We start from the raw sequence: 16,145 nt of genomic DNA on the forward strand, positions 1-16,145 counted from the left end.
AGTATAGGTATTGTTATGTTTCACAATATGTACCTTTTGCCCCTCCTTACCCCAACCTGAAACATCACCTACTAGGAATGGCTGTGTCTGGAGCTGCCATTGGTTCTTTCTGGGTTCTGTCTTTTCCTGGGTCTGCAGCAAGGTGAGATGGCATGGACCGCGGAAGCACAATTGCCACAGTTTTTCTCTCTCTCCTTCCTGTTCAACAAGGAAAGCTACCCCTCAGTTGGATAGACACCACACGTCTTCACATCTTATTACACATATCAGAGCGGATACAGTTCAGAGCAATCTGGTTTCCAGCACAATGAATGCAAAGTACTAAATATGAAGGCAATAAACATACAGCTTTCTGGGACATTTATGAGCCTCCCTTCTCAAATAAGAGTTTTTTTTTGTTTTGTTTTGTTTTTTTATTTCTTCAGTGAAGAAATTCAATCTAGTTGCAGTGCAAAGGCTTGCAAGAGATCAAGTTTTACTGCCTTATCCCTAACCGATCCAAGCCTGGGTTGCAATGCACGAGCAGAACAGAAACCGGTGTTTTTAAAGTAGACCCAGACAGTCCGTTGGCTCACATTAGCCTCGTCTCCCACACTCCTTGGTGTCAGTACTCCACAGAACACGGAGCAGTTGAGCTTACTTTTCGTAAATAAATTTACCACCCTATTGGTAGCATCATAACAATGTTTATGATTGACTCTATAGATACCCTGCACTGGAAGCTCTCCACAGGGTTAACTGTTATCGCATGAGTTAGAAGCCAAAGAAGTATTATGGAAGAAATGTTAATATTTCAAAGTTTTATTCTAGGACAAATTCTGTTCTTCGCTGTACCAGTATCAATTCAGCATAACTCCAGTGAAGGTACGCTGATTCAGACTTGCTCAGCTCTAATCAAAATTAAATATAGCGTTGAATTTTATTCAGAGATTTACTATTCCAAACCTATGCAACTTCCCCCCCTACTTTTGCAGGCTAAAGAAACCATCATCCAATGCAGAAGGAAGCAGGCAATGACACACTTCAGTTATGATTGATATTAATTAGTAGAAGGGAATTAAGAGAGGTCCTATTCTCCCCATTAGCACACCATACCCATTCCACACTCAGCACCCTAAATTTCTCCCAGATCAGACCATGCACCCACACCAGATCAATTTCCAGGTATTAGATTTTAAAGCAAGATGCAGGGATAGCAGAAAGCATTTGGGGCATCATAAAGAAAGCAAGTAACTACCACTAGCTCTGGGGTTAGTAAACCAGAATTGGGTGTTCAAGCTTTGCCATTAGTGTCAGGCAGCAAGCTCTCTTTCAAAGTGTGCAGGCAGAAGACAGGTGCTATGTTGGAAGGCAGCACGTTGCTCCTATGAACCTAAGAGGAAAGGCTACCAATTAAGATAAAATGTGAAACCTTTCCTAGGGTTATATTTTCTTTTCTCCAAGACAGTAAGTACCCACATCCTTTAAGTGTTAAGGGGTTTAAAGTTATAAAAAGTAATTCTTAGCTTTCCCTTGCAGTTCACATATCATTATACATACACTGCAAATTAAATTTTATTGAGTATGGTGCCCACTATGGTGTGTCTTGGCTACAGCTTATTTTTTTACTGATAGCCAAATGGATAGTTACTGGCTTCATGAAGCACCTCCCACACAAAGGATTTTTTTTTTTTTTTTTTTTTTTTTTTTGATTTCTGGTTCTGTTTAATTGAAAGTCGTGCTTAGGTTCCGAAGGAAATAAGGTCGGGCACCATTTGCACTGTGGTTTGATAATGCTGGTCAACCTCCACCAAATAAAAAAAAAAGTTTCCAGCCCTATTTGTTGAACCGTGACCCTTTTGCTTTCTCCTTCCTGGAACCATTCCTGCTGTCTTTCTCCAAATAACTCAACTGTTTATTTAGCTGAGAAACTCTCCCAGTAGCGTGGAGCAGTTTCTCCTCAGCTGGTGGGTGACATCATCCTAATGCCTTTCGCATGAGAACAGGCCGCACCACGACCGCACGTAACGTGGCCAGGTCATCTTCCTAGCCGGGCGGTGGAAGCGGTCCCACGTGTTAATCCCCGTGTCGTGCTAAGACCCTTAATGCTTCCACTAGACTTAGCAAAGGAGCTCTTTTCTTTATCCAGCGTGGCTGGGCAGCTGGTCCCCCCAGAGGCTGACTCGGTTACCTGCCTCCCAACATGGCTACCGTGCCCCGTCAGATAGCGGCCTTGTCACGAGCTGGGAGAGAGAGAAGAAGGCAAGGTTGTACCTGAGCCTATCGTATGTCCAACGGAGTCAAAGGAAAGAACGACTGAATCTGTAACACAAGAGTACAAGTTCATTTTCCCCTTTTTCTTAGCACCATTGCTGTAACATTTGTTATTTTACTTTAGTAATTCCTTATGCTCCATTCCACCAGGAAACACAAGAACTTCTTCACCAGCCAGACAGACAACAGGCACCCAGTATTGGAGCATTGGAGAACCCAACAAATCATGATGTCATTACCCAACAAAGTAGCTATAATTTATTAAAAATAATTTCATTTCATGCCTAAAGTAAATGAGTTTGGTTGACCTTGCCAAAACATAACATGCTTTTCACTGCTAGACTGCAGAGTTCACAGTTCTTTCTTACCATATTTATTATGAACTTTTTGTCCCCATTTCGGCACTTCAAGATCAGCTCTTCCTGACACTCTGCTTGCTAAGCCAAGTACTTTGTGCTTCTTGCCATTCTCACCATAAGGCATGTCTTCCACATCTTCAATCACACCAGTTGCTCTCACACACACACTTTCAAGCCATCAACATCCTTCACCTAACGCAATAGGTGTACGAAATATCCAAGAAGTAAAACCTCTACTTGACACCCTTTTATGTTGCCATCTGGGGAGCACATCAACACTGTTTGCCACGGTCACAATAGCGACTGTTGCTCACCAGCTAATTACCGAGACTTTTAGTCACTGTTACGTATGATGGGACAAACTGTGCTGCATTTGTGCTTTCTAGTTCCTAGTTTTTAGATAAACAACTTCAAATTTGGCCATGTAGAAACAAATATTGCTTGCGTGCATCTAGCTCACATGATTCAGCCTCCTTTATTAAGCATTCGTTTTCCTCATATACCACTCCACAGCCTAGAACCCATTTGCAAGATTTATCAGTAATGGTTTGATATTCTGCTCCACCAAGTGGAGCTGCCATATGGTACAATGCTCAGTGCTGGTTTTCTTCAAGCTTTATTCTTGCTAGAGATAAAATAACAATTACTTTGGTAGTAAGCCACCTGGTTGGCCATCCTTTTTATCCCAATCCCAAACCAAAGCAGAAAGTTCGTGGAATTCTACTCCACCACCAACAGAGCAGAATCGGGCCCAGAACTTAGAGACAGCTTGCCAGTGTGCAAACACAGGGAAGAACAGACTGCCGTGAAAGCACTAATAACTATGCAGTGAGAAGCTTTAAACTGGCACAGCAACTAATTGCAGAACTGCCTCTCACCTTCAGCTAAATGAATGGACTGAATTCCTCAGTTTCTCTTTGCAATTTAGACCTCAAGTGTAATCACATCACTTGCAACATCACAGCAGCTGCCTTAGTGCAAGCCCTCAGCACAAGGCAAAAACCACAATCGCGATCAGATTTAGCACTCTGGAAGGAGGTTAAGCTCCCAACAGCATCACCTTGCATTTGGGCAGGTGACAACCACAGACACTGATAGTTATCCCAATTCAGCTGACAGTAATTTGACATAGGACAGACCCCTGGAGTTTTCTATACTGTATTTCATCCTTGTGCTCATTTCCCAAATCTTACAAATTCAATAAGAAGGTGTTGGTTTCCAAAATCAACACAGTAAAACCATTCATCTAAATGGATTTAAAACAATAAATAATATTAAATAATAAAAAAAAGAGGCCTGTTTTGTCCCAGATCCAACACTGTGGTAGTAACATTAAAAAAATAGGGAAAAAAGATTACTAGTCTCAAAACTTATTCCAATAAAAATAAAAATCCAGATGGACTTAACAACTGTATTTCCTCTTTTGGGAGTGAAATTCAGACATCTTTATATTATTCTAAATAGCAAGGGGTTTAATTCTTTTTAACTGTGTTAAATTCATCTGCCATCAATTAATTCTGAAGCATCTCTGTGGGGCTCTACTTGTAAAAAACTGTTGAGATTTTTATCAATGTAAAATATTGCATTGTAGTTAATGCCAATCTGAAATGTCACTCATTTTCCCCAATATATTTTGCATTCAGCCACTGGGTGTGAAATGTTAGGACCTATCTAAGAATGGCTGAAAATCATTGCAAGCCCCATACTTACCATTTTTGCAGGCTGCAATGATTGTACTTAATGTTTCAATTCCTTAACTGAAAACATTAGCATCCTCCCAAAAACAAACACAACCAGCAGAGTGAGGATGCAAGTTCTCTTTTCCAATTCAGCTCTCCATGTGACTATTAGTTTCAGTTTCAACACCAGATTCACTGAGAATAGCCTGTATTACAGTCAGCCTCCCCAAACCACAGATCTTTATTAAAACAGTGTTTATTTCTGACATTAACGCTTCAGAAAGGAAGGAATAAACGTTGAAAGGGCTGAGAGGATAATCATTGTATCACCTTTTCTCCACCCAGATAGCTGTTCACATGCAATGAAATTGAGTGCTACAGGTGATTTTTGTAATAAACTGATGGAGATTTGATAAGCAGTTGAGTCAAGTCTGATTTATTTGCAAAGACAGAGTCCTGCTTTCACAAACACAAGAACAGGGTTTTTGCTTCCAGCTTCAAATCTCTTCCAGACATCACTCAGTTCAAAGTCCTCTGGGCTTTCTAGACTTTTTTTCAGAAGCAAAGTGGTTGCTCGGCCCACACAGTGCCTTCCCCCAAGCCCCTGAGCCCATTCTGTCTTTCAAAGGCAAATAAAATTTAATAAGACACGATGTAAAACATACCCACTTACACACACCCTTGGTCTAGGTGCCAAGAAGTGCTCATGTCTGAAGGAGCAGCCTCTGATGTTTCAGCTACCTCCTTCCATAAGGCAGCTTAAATGTTTTTTCTTCTACCTTCCCAACTGAAGAGCAGCCTTCATGCTCAAATCATGAAACCTGACACCCAATAACTTGCCAACATGCACAGCTTAAGGCTGCACTCACCATAATGCCAGCCTTTTACATCTGTTTTCACGTTAGCTTCAATCATTTTTTCAGTAGCTAGAGCAGGAAAAAAAAAGAAAGAAAAAGAAAGAAAAAAACCACAAGATACAGCATAAACCAGATGTAATCCTGGATCTGGTCCAAACCATCAGAAGAGACAAAGACAGAAGAAATACTTTTTTAGAAGGCACTCGGTGCCAGGAATAACATCTGAGACCTCACCAGCCAGACAGCAGAGCTGCTTTGGGTCACCTTGGGTCCAAGCTGCTGTGGGACCTACACATTGGGTCACTTCCCACCCACCAGCCAGCTACAGCACCTGAAATCAGAGCAAGGTGTGAATCTGCTCCACCACCCCAAGAAAACCAGGGCTGGCAGAGCTACCTGGATTTGCTCCACTACAGCTGTGGAGTGCCACGCAAGAGCTCATGGTGACAGATCCAATACAGGATCCGCCTGGTTTGGGAACCAGGAGTTCCCAGACAAACTGCAGACAGACCCAGCGCTGCTCTGGGAATAGATTCAAACTCCAATCTGGGCGTACAGCTGAGCTTGCCTTTGAAGGAACACAACTGGATTTGCACAGCTCTGCCCTGAAGTGAAGAAAGTCCTGCAAAATGGAGATGGCTTCCCTCGTTGCTGCACTTACCTGGACCACATCATAACTGTGCCTTGAGTCTCCCAGGTATGAGGGCTGACTGTATTTCTAGGCTAAGGTCCCACTTCAGAAGTCCCTGACCCCTCATCCCACCTCCTCACATGTACATACCCCTTTCCACTCTAGAAATTACTCATCTTGCTGCACACAGTGCCTAGCTCAAGGCATTTCTGGACAGCATACAGCTATCTGACCACTGTCCCTTACAGGCTACTGTACCTTCCACCACTGCAGCTTCCCAACACCTCCATCTGCAATGAAAGAAAAATAAATGAAGATCTGAGTCTGCTTAAAGGAGCGATGATCCTGACCAACAAACTGTAGAGTTTGTAGGAGACACAGAAACAAGATCATCCTGGAAAACAGCTTAAGTTTATACTCCAAGAAAGAGCCGCAGACACCATAGGATAAACATCCAATATCCTGCCTGGGTACTGCACTCTGCGGAGATGTGTGGAATCAGCTCTTAGAGCCCAATCTTGTGGGCTTACTGAACCCACGTAAGAGCAAATACACAGACCAACTTCCAGTGCAAACACTTGTCCTTGCTTTGATTTCATCGTTGATGAAAACACAGCTCTGAAAATGAAAATCCACAGTGGCAACACAGAATGGTGATGGCAAATATAATCCATGTTTAATAAGGAAACATAATCTGTAAGTTTACTTAACTGGTGTTTCAGAATTTCAGCGAGACTCTTTACAGCTTCCCTCTGGGAAACCACTTTTTTTTCCCCCTACAAATTCTCCCTGCAAGCATTTTTGTAGATACTTGTCTCATCCTATTGAGAACCAATGAAGTAGAACCAATAAATTCTCTTATTCTTTTTTTTTCTTCACATAAAAAACAAAACAAAACCAGACTTTAGCAATAAACAGACTTCCCTGGCAAAAAAAAAAAAAAAAAAAAAGAAAAAAAAGAGAGATTGCGTGCTGCTTTGGAAGTGGTCCTGAGAAACCAAAAACCATTAGTCCCAGAGGAGTTATAAGAGTTTAATAATAAAGGCTTAACACAGCCTCAATATCACATACCATTACAGTAATACGCTCCACAGAGCTAGCCAAACAGGGAATACAATAATACAGAGCAACATAAGGCTGCAATTTGGCACATCCTCTTACAGAGCTCAGGCTCTGAGGTCTGCACTTATTTCTTGTATGCATGATCACTTAAATTTCTCATTCCATAACCCTGCACTCCAGAAACACTGATTGACTCCTACAGAACTGCAGCCTATATTTAATAACATGTAATGTGATTTCTACCTCCAGAGCTTGACCTGAGACCAGATATCCTGCAGAGCTCCACCACCTGCACTGGGGATGGCAATTGCTGTAACAACATTCAAGAATAAAGTTTTGATTGAGAGAGTGAAAAGAAAGATGTTAGGTGCTGCTTTTGTAGCATGGAATGAGAAGACTATCCACTACAGAAAAGGTCTGTCATTCAGCTGCCTCCCTTTTTCAAGGGAGATAGGATCAAACACCCCATTAGCAATCAAAATGTATTCTCTATTTAAGAACAACTTTCTATGATGCAAACTTCCTATACTTAAGGTAAAAAATTATTTGTAATTTAGAGAAAGAAGTGGCCAGTAATTACAAAAAATATCATATTTCACCTAGTCAGAAAATGAAGCTCACAAATGCAGTGCACTCTCAGAAAGATACTACTGTGGAGATTCTTCTGGCCAGATGACCCACCTCAGAGCATCTCCTGCTCAAAAGGAAAAAGTATTTGGAAGAAAAACAGTCATCATGACTACCCAAATTCTAGATAATTCTTACATCCAAGCAATTGAAGGGAACTAAATCAGTTCTGTTTCCCAGAGATACTGCATAGATAAACACTCTTCCTCAGATTTTGTAACACACAACTTCATCTTGAGAACAATGAAGATACTGTTTTAAATTCAGATAAAGTACCAACACAAAAATAAATCCTGTCCAGTGTGCGACTATTAAAAGAATGAACACCTTAAAAACACCCAACTAAGAACATATAAATGTAGAGGCAAAAATATAAGCAGATATTGACATAAAAATGAAAGCATGGTATAAGTTTGTCTTTTTTAAACAGATGACAAGTACATTCTTCTCCCAAACATAAGAGGAAATATATTTTATAAGTTATGTTCTGATTTTTACAATGCTGCCTGCACTTACAAGTTACTTGACAGGTTACTCTTCAGTTCCTAATTCTTTGTTTTACTTGAAGACAGATTTAGGGAAGAGCTGTCATTTACCCAGTCTAACAATAAATTATTCGGACAGCATTTATCAAGTATCCTATTTTGGCATAAGTATTGTATCTCCCACCTCATTTATTCTGTTTTACTAAACTTACTTCTATAGCACAAGCAATTTTGATACTTCACCTTTCTCCAAATACAGTGAGATGACTCTGTCTTAGGACCACTAGTCACTACAACATCTCCAGTGCCACAGCCTCACAGCTGCTCACCTTCTTTATTCAAAACTCAAGGCACTAATTACAACACTCCATGTGCACCACTTGTCACAGCATCAGTGGAGGACAGAGGATGTATACAGGACTGCCCTCACCAGTAATCTCAGCTCCTATGTAGGTACTCTGAAAAACAGTAGGTAGCGTTCCCATGCTGACACATCACAAGAAATTACAATTGCAAGCATGTTGTTTGAGCAGGTATCCTAACACCTACAATGTGTGAGATGAGGAATATATTGAGATGAGACTCACAGCACAGGCACCACTTTCTCATCACAGCTGTGCACGCTAAGAGCAGTAACCAGAGGGGCTGCAAGTTTTGGCAGGCAAACCACACGAGCAGTTTCTGCTCAGCGCTGTCTCCCACTGATAGCAGCCCCGAGTTCGAAGTTCAAACCTATTCCCTTTATAGGAGGGGAAAAGTCACTCAGCAACAGGATGAATCTTCAGCAACAGGAAACATCTGATTGTAAAGAACATTTCCAATGAATTCTGGATTTTGTACTTTAATAAACTGCTGCAGTGCAGCCTTGTTTCTATTACACTAAGTTTGGATGCTGGCCCTCTGTGCCACTAGTACAGAGACAGGGGAATGTGCTCATGCTAGATCCACATAATATAACCTGTGGGAGTACAATCACCCTAATTTGAGAATAAAACAATAAAACAATTATAATTAAAATAGAGAAAACATTCTGATGTAAATATCAATTCACTTATGCAGTTCACCAAATTGAAAAGCTTCTCCCTTCTAGCTCTAGCCAGCATCTCTGCACATACCATCCTCATTTGTGTAATAGCAGCTTTTTTTAGGCATACAGTACCCAGGTGCTACAGCAGGCCATGCAGGTTCTTCCTCTGTTTCTGTGGCTGACTCAAGGACACTCCCTTTTCATAGACTGATGACTCCATGGCCAAGCCTACAGCTGAACCCTCACTCCTTGCTCATTGAATTTGCTCTATTTGGCTCCTGTCTGGCATGGTTGGGTTCCCCGTGCCAGCTGGACACAGAGGGGTCCAGAAGCAGATGTGGTTTCTGCCCTGGGTGTCCTTTCTCAGCTCTCCCCTTTGGCAAACTCACCACCAACCAAGAGCACAACTGCACTGGGTCCTCTTGCTGTAACTCTACAGCCCTGAACGAGTCTTTGGGTGAAAGAGTTTCTGAACTGTTGAAATAAACAGCCTGCTTTTTCTCCAAAGAGCCTCAGGAAAAAGGCTTCAGAGCTAAGAATGGATATAGCTAAGTATTGTCGCTTGTCTCAGCAATCTTCGGTGGCACCAAGATCTACCGGTTACACTGTGAACTGCAGAGCAATCCTCTTTCAGCTCTCAGCATCCCTTCGCTTAATCAAAAATACATCTCTTCGGGGTATGCTGCCTGAAGGGCCTCGTACAATCTCATCTCCCTCGTGAGTTTCATGGAGCCTCGCCGACTGTCACGCTTGCTGTGGCACGCATCGTCCCTTTTCCATCAGGACGTTTGTAATGAAGTGGCAAATTAAGTAAACAAGAAACAACGCTCATGTTCCAAACAGATGTATTTTTCAAACGTTCTGAGCATTCAATTTTCTTTATTCTGCAGTGAATGAACTGAATGAAAAGCTGTGGCGTCCTGGGCCAGCTGGCAAATGCTTCAAAAGGATATTACATTGCTATTGTCTTCAGCGGTGCCCAAACAACCATTTAATAGCAGGCAGCGTTGGTATGTTTTGCTCACAAGAGCAGGGCTTGTTTGGATCCCTGACACATCTTTGCAACACCACGACCAACACAACCAACCCTGGGCATGAGGACGATGTGATGCTTCACTCTGAGCGTGTGGGATTCGCACCTCCTGGGTACCTGCTGTGTCTGCCTCTCCCAGGGGATGGCCGACTGCCCTGGCCTCACGGGCTGCTCCTTCCAGATGGGATGGACAGAGATCCCCCAGATGCAAAGGGAAAGGGGAGTCCAACGTGGTGCAGGAGTTCAAGGAGAACATAGCTCTGAGGAACATGACACTAGATGCGGGACAGATCTACTGTGGAAGGTCAGGAAAAGAAGCAGGCCAAGCTGCACCAATAAAGCTGCTATCCAAGAGGTTCTCTTGACAGGGAGAAACCCTTTAATGAATCCCAAGCAGTTTCTCGGCATTTTAAGGAACTCAATTATTTTTATTGCATCATCCAAAGCCAAGTCTTATATTTTGGTTTCAATTATTACTGTAGCACCAAGAAGTCACTCATACACCCAAATTCCAAAGCGGGACATGCAATAAATTACAAAACAGTAAGACGTCTCTCTTCTAAGCTTAAGAAGCATGTGCAAGGCAGAAAATGGATACTGGCAGCTGGAAGTACACAGGAACAAATGTGAAAATGTGGTTCAAGAACACAGCACCAGCTCGGTACAATAACATTTTCTTGAGCATCAGTGGTTGTATCAGACTTTAATCACAGCAATATGAAGTGAAGCTGTATTTTGTTTCTGAGTAAAAGTATCACATGGGCTTTTAACCTTAAATCATAGTCCAGTAATTGTACTAATGACAGTATCTTAAAGCTTACAGATACTCTCACAGCTTTCAAAGAGCTCTGGGAGGCAGCTGCACATGAACTTCGCTTTACATACAGAAAAATACCTACATGCAATTAATAGCAACTACGACAACAATTCTTTTAATGCTCTGGTCTTCTTTTCATGCCTACTGGAGCCGTTCAATGATTTTTTCCTCTCTGTCCTCAGTATAGAAAGAAAACTTTCTTTGCATGTTGGCTTCTGAGCTAGCTCTCAGAAACCTCCCCTTCCTCAAAAGCAATAACCAGTACTCCAGAAATATAAATACTTCCATCAGGAAACTCACATTCTTGGGTTTGTTTGAAAATGATCTACTACTTCGGATAGCGAGCCAGTGGTCGAAAGCCTCCCAAAACCTTAAAGCATACATCTGGCCTGGCTGCCAAAATAACTGCCAGCAAGTCCATATGGACAGCTTTACTGTGACACTTCTCATCTCTCGTGTCTGCTCACAACCCAAACAAACGGCAGGAGGGGGTAAGGTACAAGAAAAGTGCATGGGTGCAAAACAACTCCTGAATACAAGGGCTGTATGGGCATCTTCTCTACAAAATGGCAACGTTCTACTTCTGCATTACAAGAACAGACCAGACTACTTATTCACATGAAAGGTGATAATGAAGAGAAAGAAATGTTGGATTGATTTTTCACTGTTGCTTTTTTGGTCCCTCAGTTTGGGGACAAAATTTTTTTTTTTTTTTTTTAAACAGGATCACCAGAACTGATTCCAAAATCTGAAGAGGCTTCTGGCCCATCAAACCCTAGAACTCATTAAGTTTCCAAAACATGTTCTAAAATGTGGATTTCAGAGGTCCTACACAGTACATGATTTTAGAGGTAATTGATATATATAGGGAGATACCAAGCATGTTTTCTTTCAAAGTCCATGCTTTGAAGAGCAGTTTGTGACTCCAGGTTCTCTTTACCTTGCAGCCACAGCAGCTGATCCACACAAGGCATTACCTCCACCCAAAAGCCACACCATGTCCTAAATCAAACACCAACACATGCATCTGAAATTAAGATGTTCCAGAAGTCATCTGTGCATCCTAGAAGCCAAAAAATGCTATGCTGTTCCTTGAGTATCTGCTTGACTATGAAAACTCCCATATGCAGATGGGAATAAAACCCCACACACAAACTGTAACTTTGAACAGTGCATATATAGATTTTTCACTTCCTATTACCTTCTTTTACAAAAGCGTTTGATTTGAGGAAATCACTTGCTTCACCAAAATGTCAGAAAAATAACCCCGAGATGGACTAGATACTGCCAGCAGGTTGTTTCCATGTGCAGAAAGCGCAGGACAATGAAGAAGTTATTCAAACAGCAGCAGCACAAGAGGAAGTTCATCATCACACTACCTAGTCCCTGGACAAATACAGCTGGAGATTACCTAAAGAAAAAGCGTTCCTCCCATCACACCATGTATAAAAGTACAATGAATCTCTTTAAATTAAGACTTGGCAGAAAAACAATCCAGTGAGAGAACAGATTCAAGGGCACACAGAAGGTCAAATACTAAGAAACATTGGTTCCAGTCTAAGATCAATGGACATAAACTTCTAAGCACCTAACTAAATTTCGCAAGCTTGTGAAACCAAACACCCACTCATACGTTTTTGTTCCCATCTCTCTAAAATGAACACCAGAAATTTCAAGGTCCAGATCATCAGATGTGCCACAATTCAGTGTTGAGTCACACCTCAAACACCCATGCTAACTTTGCTCTTTAGAGCAGCCACCTAGACTTTCAGAGGACTTTCAGCACCCCTAGAAGAGCAAACAAACATGAAAAGCAGCAACAAAAACCCACGCCATGGATCAATACATGACTTTAATCTACCCATCAATGCGAAGGAGCAGCTTGCTTAAGAACAGTAACCAAGCATCCAGCAGTACCAGCATCACCAGCATTGAGTGGCTTTGACAAAGTTAATGTGAAATCGCCAACTCCTCTTCACCAAAAGCTGCAATTCAGAAACTGAGAGCTGCCAGCACCCATTCTTACAGGAACCCAATTTCCTCAAAGAAAACCCATTGGGATCTCAGGAAGACAAGCCCTCCACAGCATTCCACAACAGACCCCATTCCCCATTAGCATTTCCAGCCACCTGCTGAAGTGTGCTCCCAGCCAGGATTTCATCGACTCTCTGGGATTCACAAATTTTAGAGTTTCACCATTCTTGGATTACTCCACGAGCAGAACTCCTCATAAATGGCAACAGCCATTTTATTAACCTTATCCTAAACAGCTGCCTCCTCTGCCACAACTATACTTGACTGGCAAAATAACAGCTCGACACTGGCAGGTCTGGGATCAAATCAGAAACAGAAAAACAGCCTCTTGGTTTGTGATATGCCAGCTATATTGGCAACTTTTTGGCCATCAGTTTGATTGAAATCGCCTGCACAAAAGAACAGCCAACAGGAAAAGGAGAGAGCGCAGTGAGCAGGGCATCCTATGAACAAGGACTACTGCAGAAGCCTGGGGCACCAGGTCACAAAACACAAAGGTCTGATCACCCAGAGAAAACCAACCAAATGTTTCTTTGCAGCTTAAGCTGGTGGTTTGTAAAGCCTGGGGTTGGGGTGTGGGGGGAGAGGGTTTGTTTGGTTTTGCAAGGTTTTAAAACTTTACTAAAAGAGCATCCTTCTCAGCCTGAATAACCTTGACATTCTTTCTCAACCATACTAAAACAAACATGCCCACGAGATCTCCCAAACCAAATCAAGTAATGGCAACGCTAGCCATAATAGATGTTATTCAGTGTGATACACAAGCCCTAGCATTTTGAGGCCAAGGTCTCCATATGGAGAAATGTGAGCCAAAAGCTGGATTTAGGGCCAACTTCAAAATTGCACATATGGAAGGGAACTACAACCACCTTAAGATCCTCACTGCATCCAAGCAGGCAGTTATCACCAGCTCCAGGCCCACAGACATGTGAAAGAAGGAAATGAGATTTATCAGTTACAGCAGACCACTTTCCCACAGCTGGTTTTAATTAAGCTAATTTGGTGGTAGTGACTTATAGCAAGCAGAGCCTTCTCAAATCACTTTGTAAGTCTTTTTGCCAGCACTTTACCAGCTGTGCTGACCATGAACACTAACTAGGATGTTATTCTGCAGTTGTCTGAACTACGGCATTTAAGAGTGGTATGTGCACTCCCCTTAAATACCACCCGACAGTGCCACTGTTTACAGTAACAGGGTATGGGGAGAAGATGCAGAACATGAAGAAAGGTACTAGATAAACTCCACTGAGAAAACCACTTCTGAAAAGGCAGCTGGATCCCTTGCCAGAATCCCATTATGCCTTGGACATACCCATGCTACGTGAAACTTATTAAGGAACATGTGGATAGAGAACAGATTTTGGAACTGTATGAAAACAACAGCCTATATAATTCCTAGGCTAGTTGTGCAGTCAACTCCTCCAGGTCAGTTTTTATTTTCTGGATACATACAGGATAGCTTGACCATGAATAAATACTTTGGGTTACACCATGATCTTGTGCAAGTCAGGGCATGGCTAGACAGTGCAAATTTAAGCTGCATTTCCAGGCATTCATAAGGGGATGGCAATGGGTTTAGCAAGGAAGACATTTAAATGACATCTAACTAGATAGAAGTTTTTCTAGGGAAACTGCATGCAGCAATAAGAATCAGAGACTGATGGCATCACTACCAGCACGGGTATGTAAGACCAAAAGACATTTAAAGCAGATCTATCAGTAAATATAACTTAAGAACACACCAAAAGAAAATATTCTTTTGAAAAAACATTTAGCACTTACTCAGAGCTGTACTGCCTAGTTCACACAAGGTATGCATTTCAGATACAAAAAAAATCTTTCATTCAGATTAAAGCATGCAACCTAGTCAGCTCACCACAAATGCAGCCTGGGGCATTAATGCTACTGATGCCCAAGCCAGGGAAGTCACAGAACCAAATGCTACGTCACAAGCAATGCAAAGAAAACAAGGCATATAGCAGGATCGTAACCTGGAGCTCCAGAAAAGCAGAATTCAGCCTGCTCAGGGACATGCTTCAAAGAACACCATAGGATAAGGGCTTGGAGAGAAGAGAGGTATTGCAGGAGAGCTGGCTGATTTTGAAGGAGCACCTCCTTCAAACTCAAGAATGGTCCAGACCAGCATGCAGGGAATAGAGCAAAGGCAGGAGGAGTCCTGCATGGACAAACAAGGAGCGCCCATCAAAATTCAAATGTAAAAAGCATACAGAAGGTAGGGGCAGGGCCAGGTGAGCTGGGAAGAAAACACAGACACCGTGCTAGCGTGCTGGGACAGGCTTTGGAAAGCCAAAGCCTGCCTAGAGTTTAATCTGGTGAGGGACAAAAAGGGCAAGAAGGGCCTTCTATAAGTAAATCGGGAGTAAAAGGAAGACTACAGAAAATATGGGCCTGCTGCTGAATTGGGCAGCAGGCCTGCTGGCAAAAAAAAAAAAAAAATGCTGGAAAAATGGGCAGACAGAAGTCTCATGAAATTCAGCAAAGGGAAAAGTGAAGTCCTGCTCCTGGGAAGAAGAAATAACTGTGTGCACCCACACAGGCCGAGTGCCAGCCCCCTGGAAACCAGCTTTGCAGAGAAGGACTTGGTGGACAAGCCCTGGTGGACAAGCAGGGGAAGAAAGGTGAGGCAGCATCGCGCCCTTGTGGAAAGGCAGGAGGGGGGATCCTGCTGGGGATCCCCTGCTACAAGAGGCACGGGGACACATGGAGCGAGTCCAGCGCATTAAGGTGATTAAGGGATTGGAGCATCTGCCATGGGACAGGCTGAGAGCACTGGGGTTGTTTGGCCTTGAGCAGAGGAGGATCAGGAGAATCTTAGTAATGTGTATAAATACCCGATGGGAGGGAGTAAAGGCAGCAGCGACAGGCTCTCCTCAAAGGTGCCCAGTGAAAGGACAGGAGGCAATGGGAATAAATTCAAACCAGGAAATTATATTGAAACGTAATTAAAAAGTAATTTCACTGTGAGGATGAAGATGACTTCCAGCCTCAACTATTTTATGATTCAGTGAAACACCCTTGTTCTAAATCAGCATTATCTCGTGGTTTTAGTGCAAGTACTTCCAGCCACATTAGACTGATTCAGAACAATGAAATGCAGAGGAGTCCAGCTAACTGCAAGAAAGACAAACCTCCCAGTCTGCCAGTGGTATGATACCAGGCAAAAAGCCCTAATCAGCCTCAAAGCAAGAGCTGAGGCCTATGAGGAGCACAGGACAAATCCAATAACTGTAAGGTTAGGGTTCACCTACAAAGAATTTCCC

General features: G+C 42.5%; 1 protein-coding gene across 3 annotated transcripts in view; it reads right to left on the reverse strand.

Annotated features, from left to right (window-relative positions):
- Positions 1–16,145, reverse strand: part of ST3GAL3 (ST3 beta-galactoside alpha-2,3-sialyltransferase 3) — a 164,644-nt gene that overhangs the window by 129,073 nt on the left and 19,426 nt on the right. The window contains exons 2-3 of one of the 3 annotated variants that reach the window (XM_032192628.1): positions 2,254–2,301; positions 73–198 (exon numbers count right to left, since the gene is read on the reverse strand). The exons of 1 other annotated variant lie outside the window; for it this stretch is intronic. In XM_032192628.1, the coding sequence (XP_032048519.1) occupies positions 73–198; positions 2,254–2,301 (174 nt within the window). The remainder of the gene's footprint in view (positions 1–72; positions 199–2,253; positions 2,302–16,145) is intronic. One more of the 3 variants, XM_032192629.1, reaches the window with a different exon arrangement.

This window comes from Aythya fuligula, chromosome 8 (assembly GCF_009819795.1).
Source record: "Aythya fuligula isolate bAytFul2 chromosome 8, bAytFul2.pri, whole genome shotgun sequence".
Classification (NCBI taxonomy): domain Eukaryota; kingdom Metazoa; phylum Chordata; class Aves; order Anseriformes; family Anatidae; genus Aythya; species Aythya fuligula.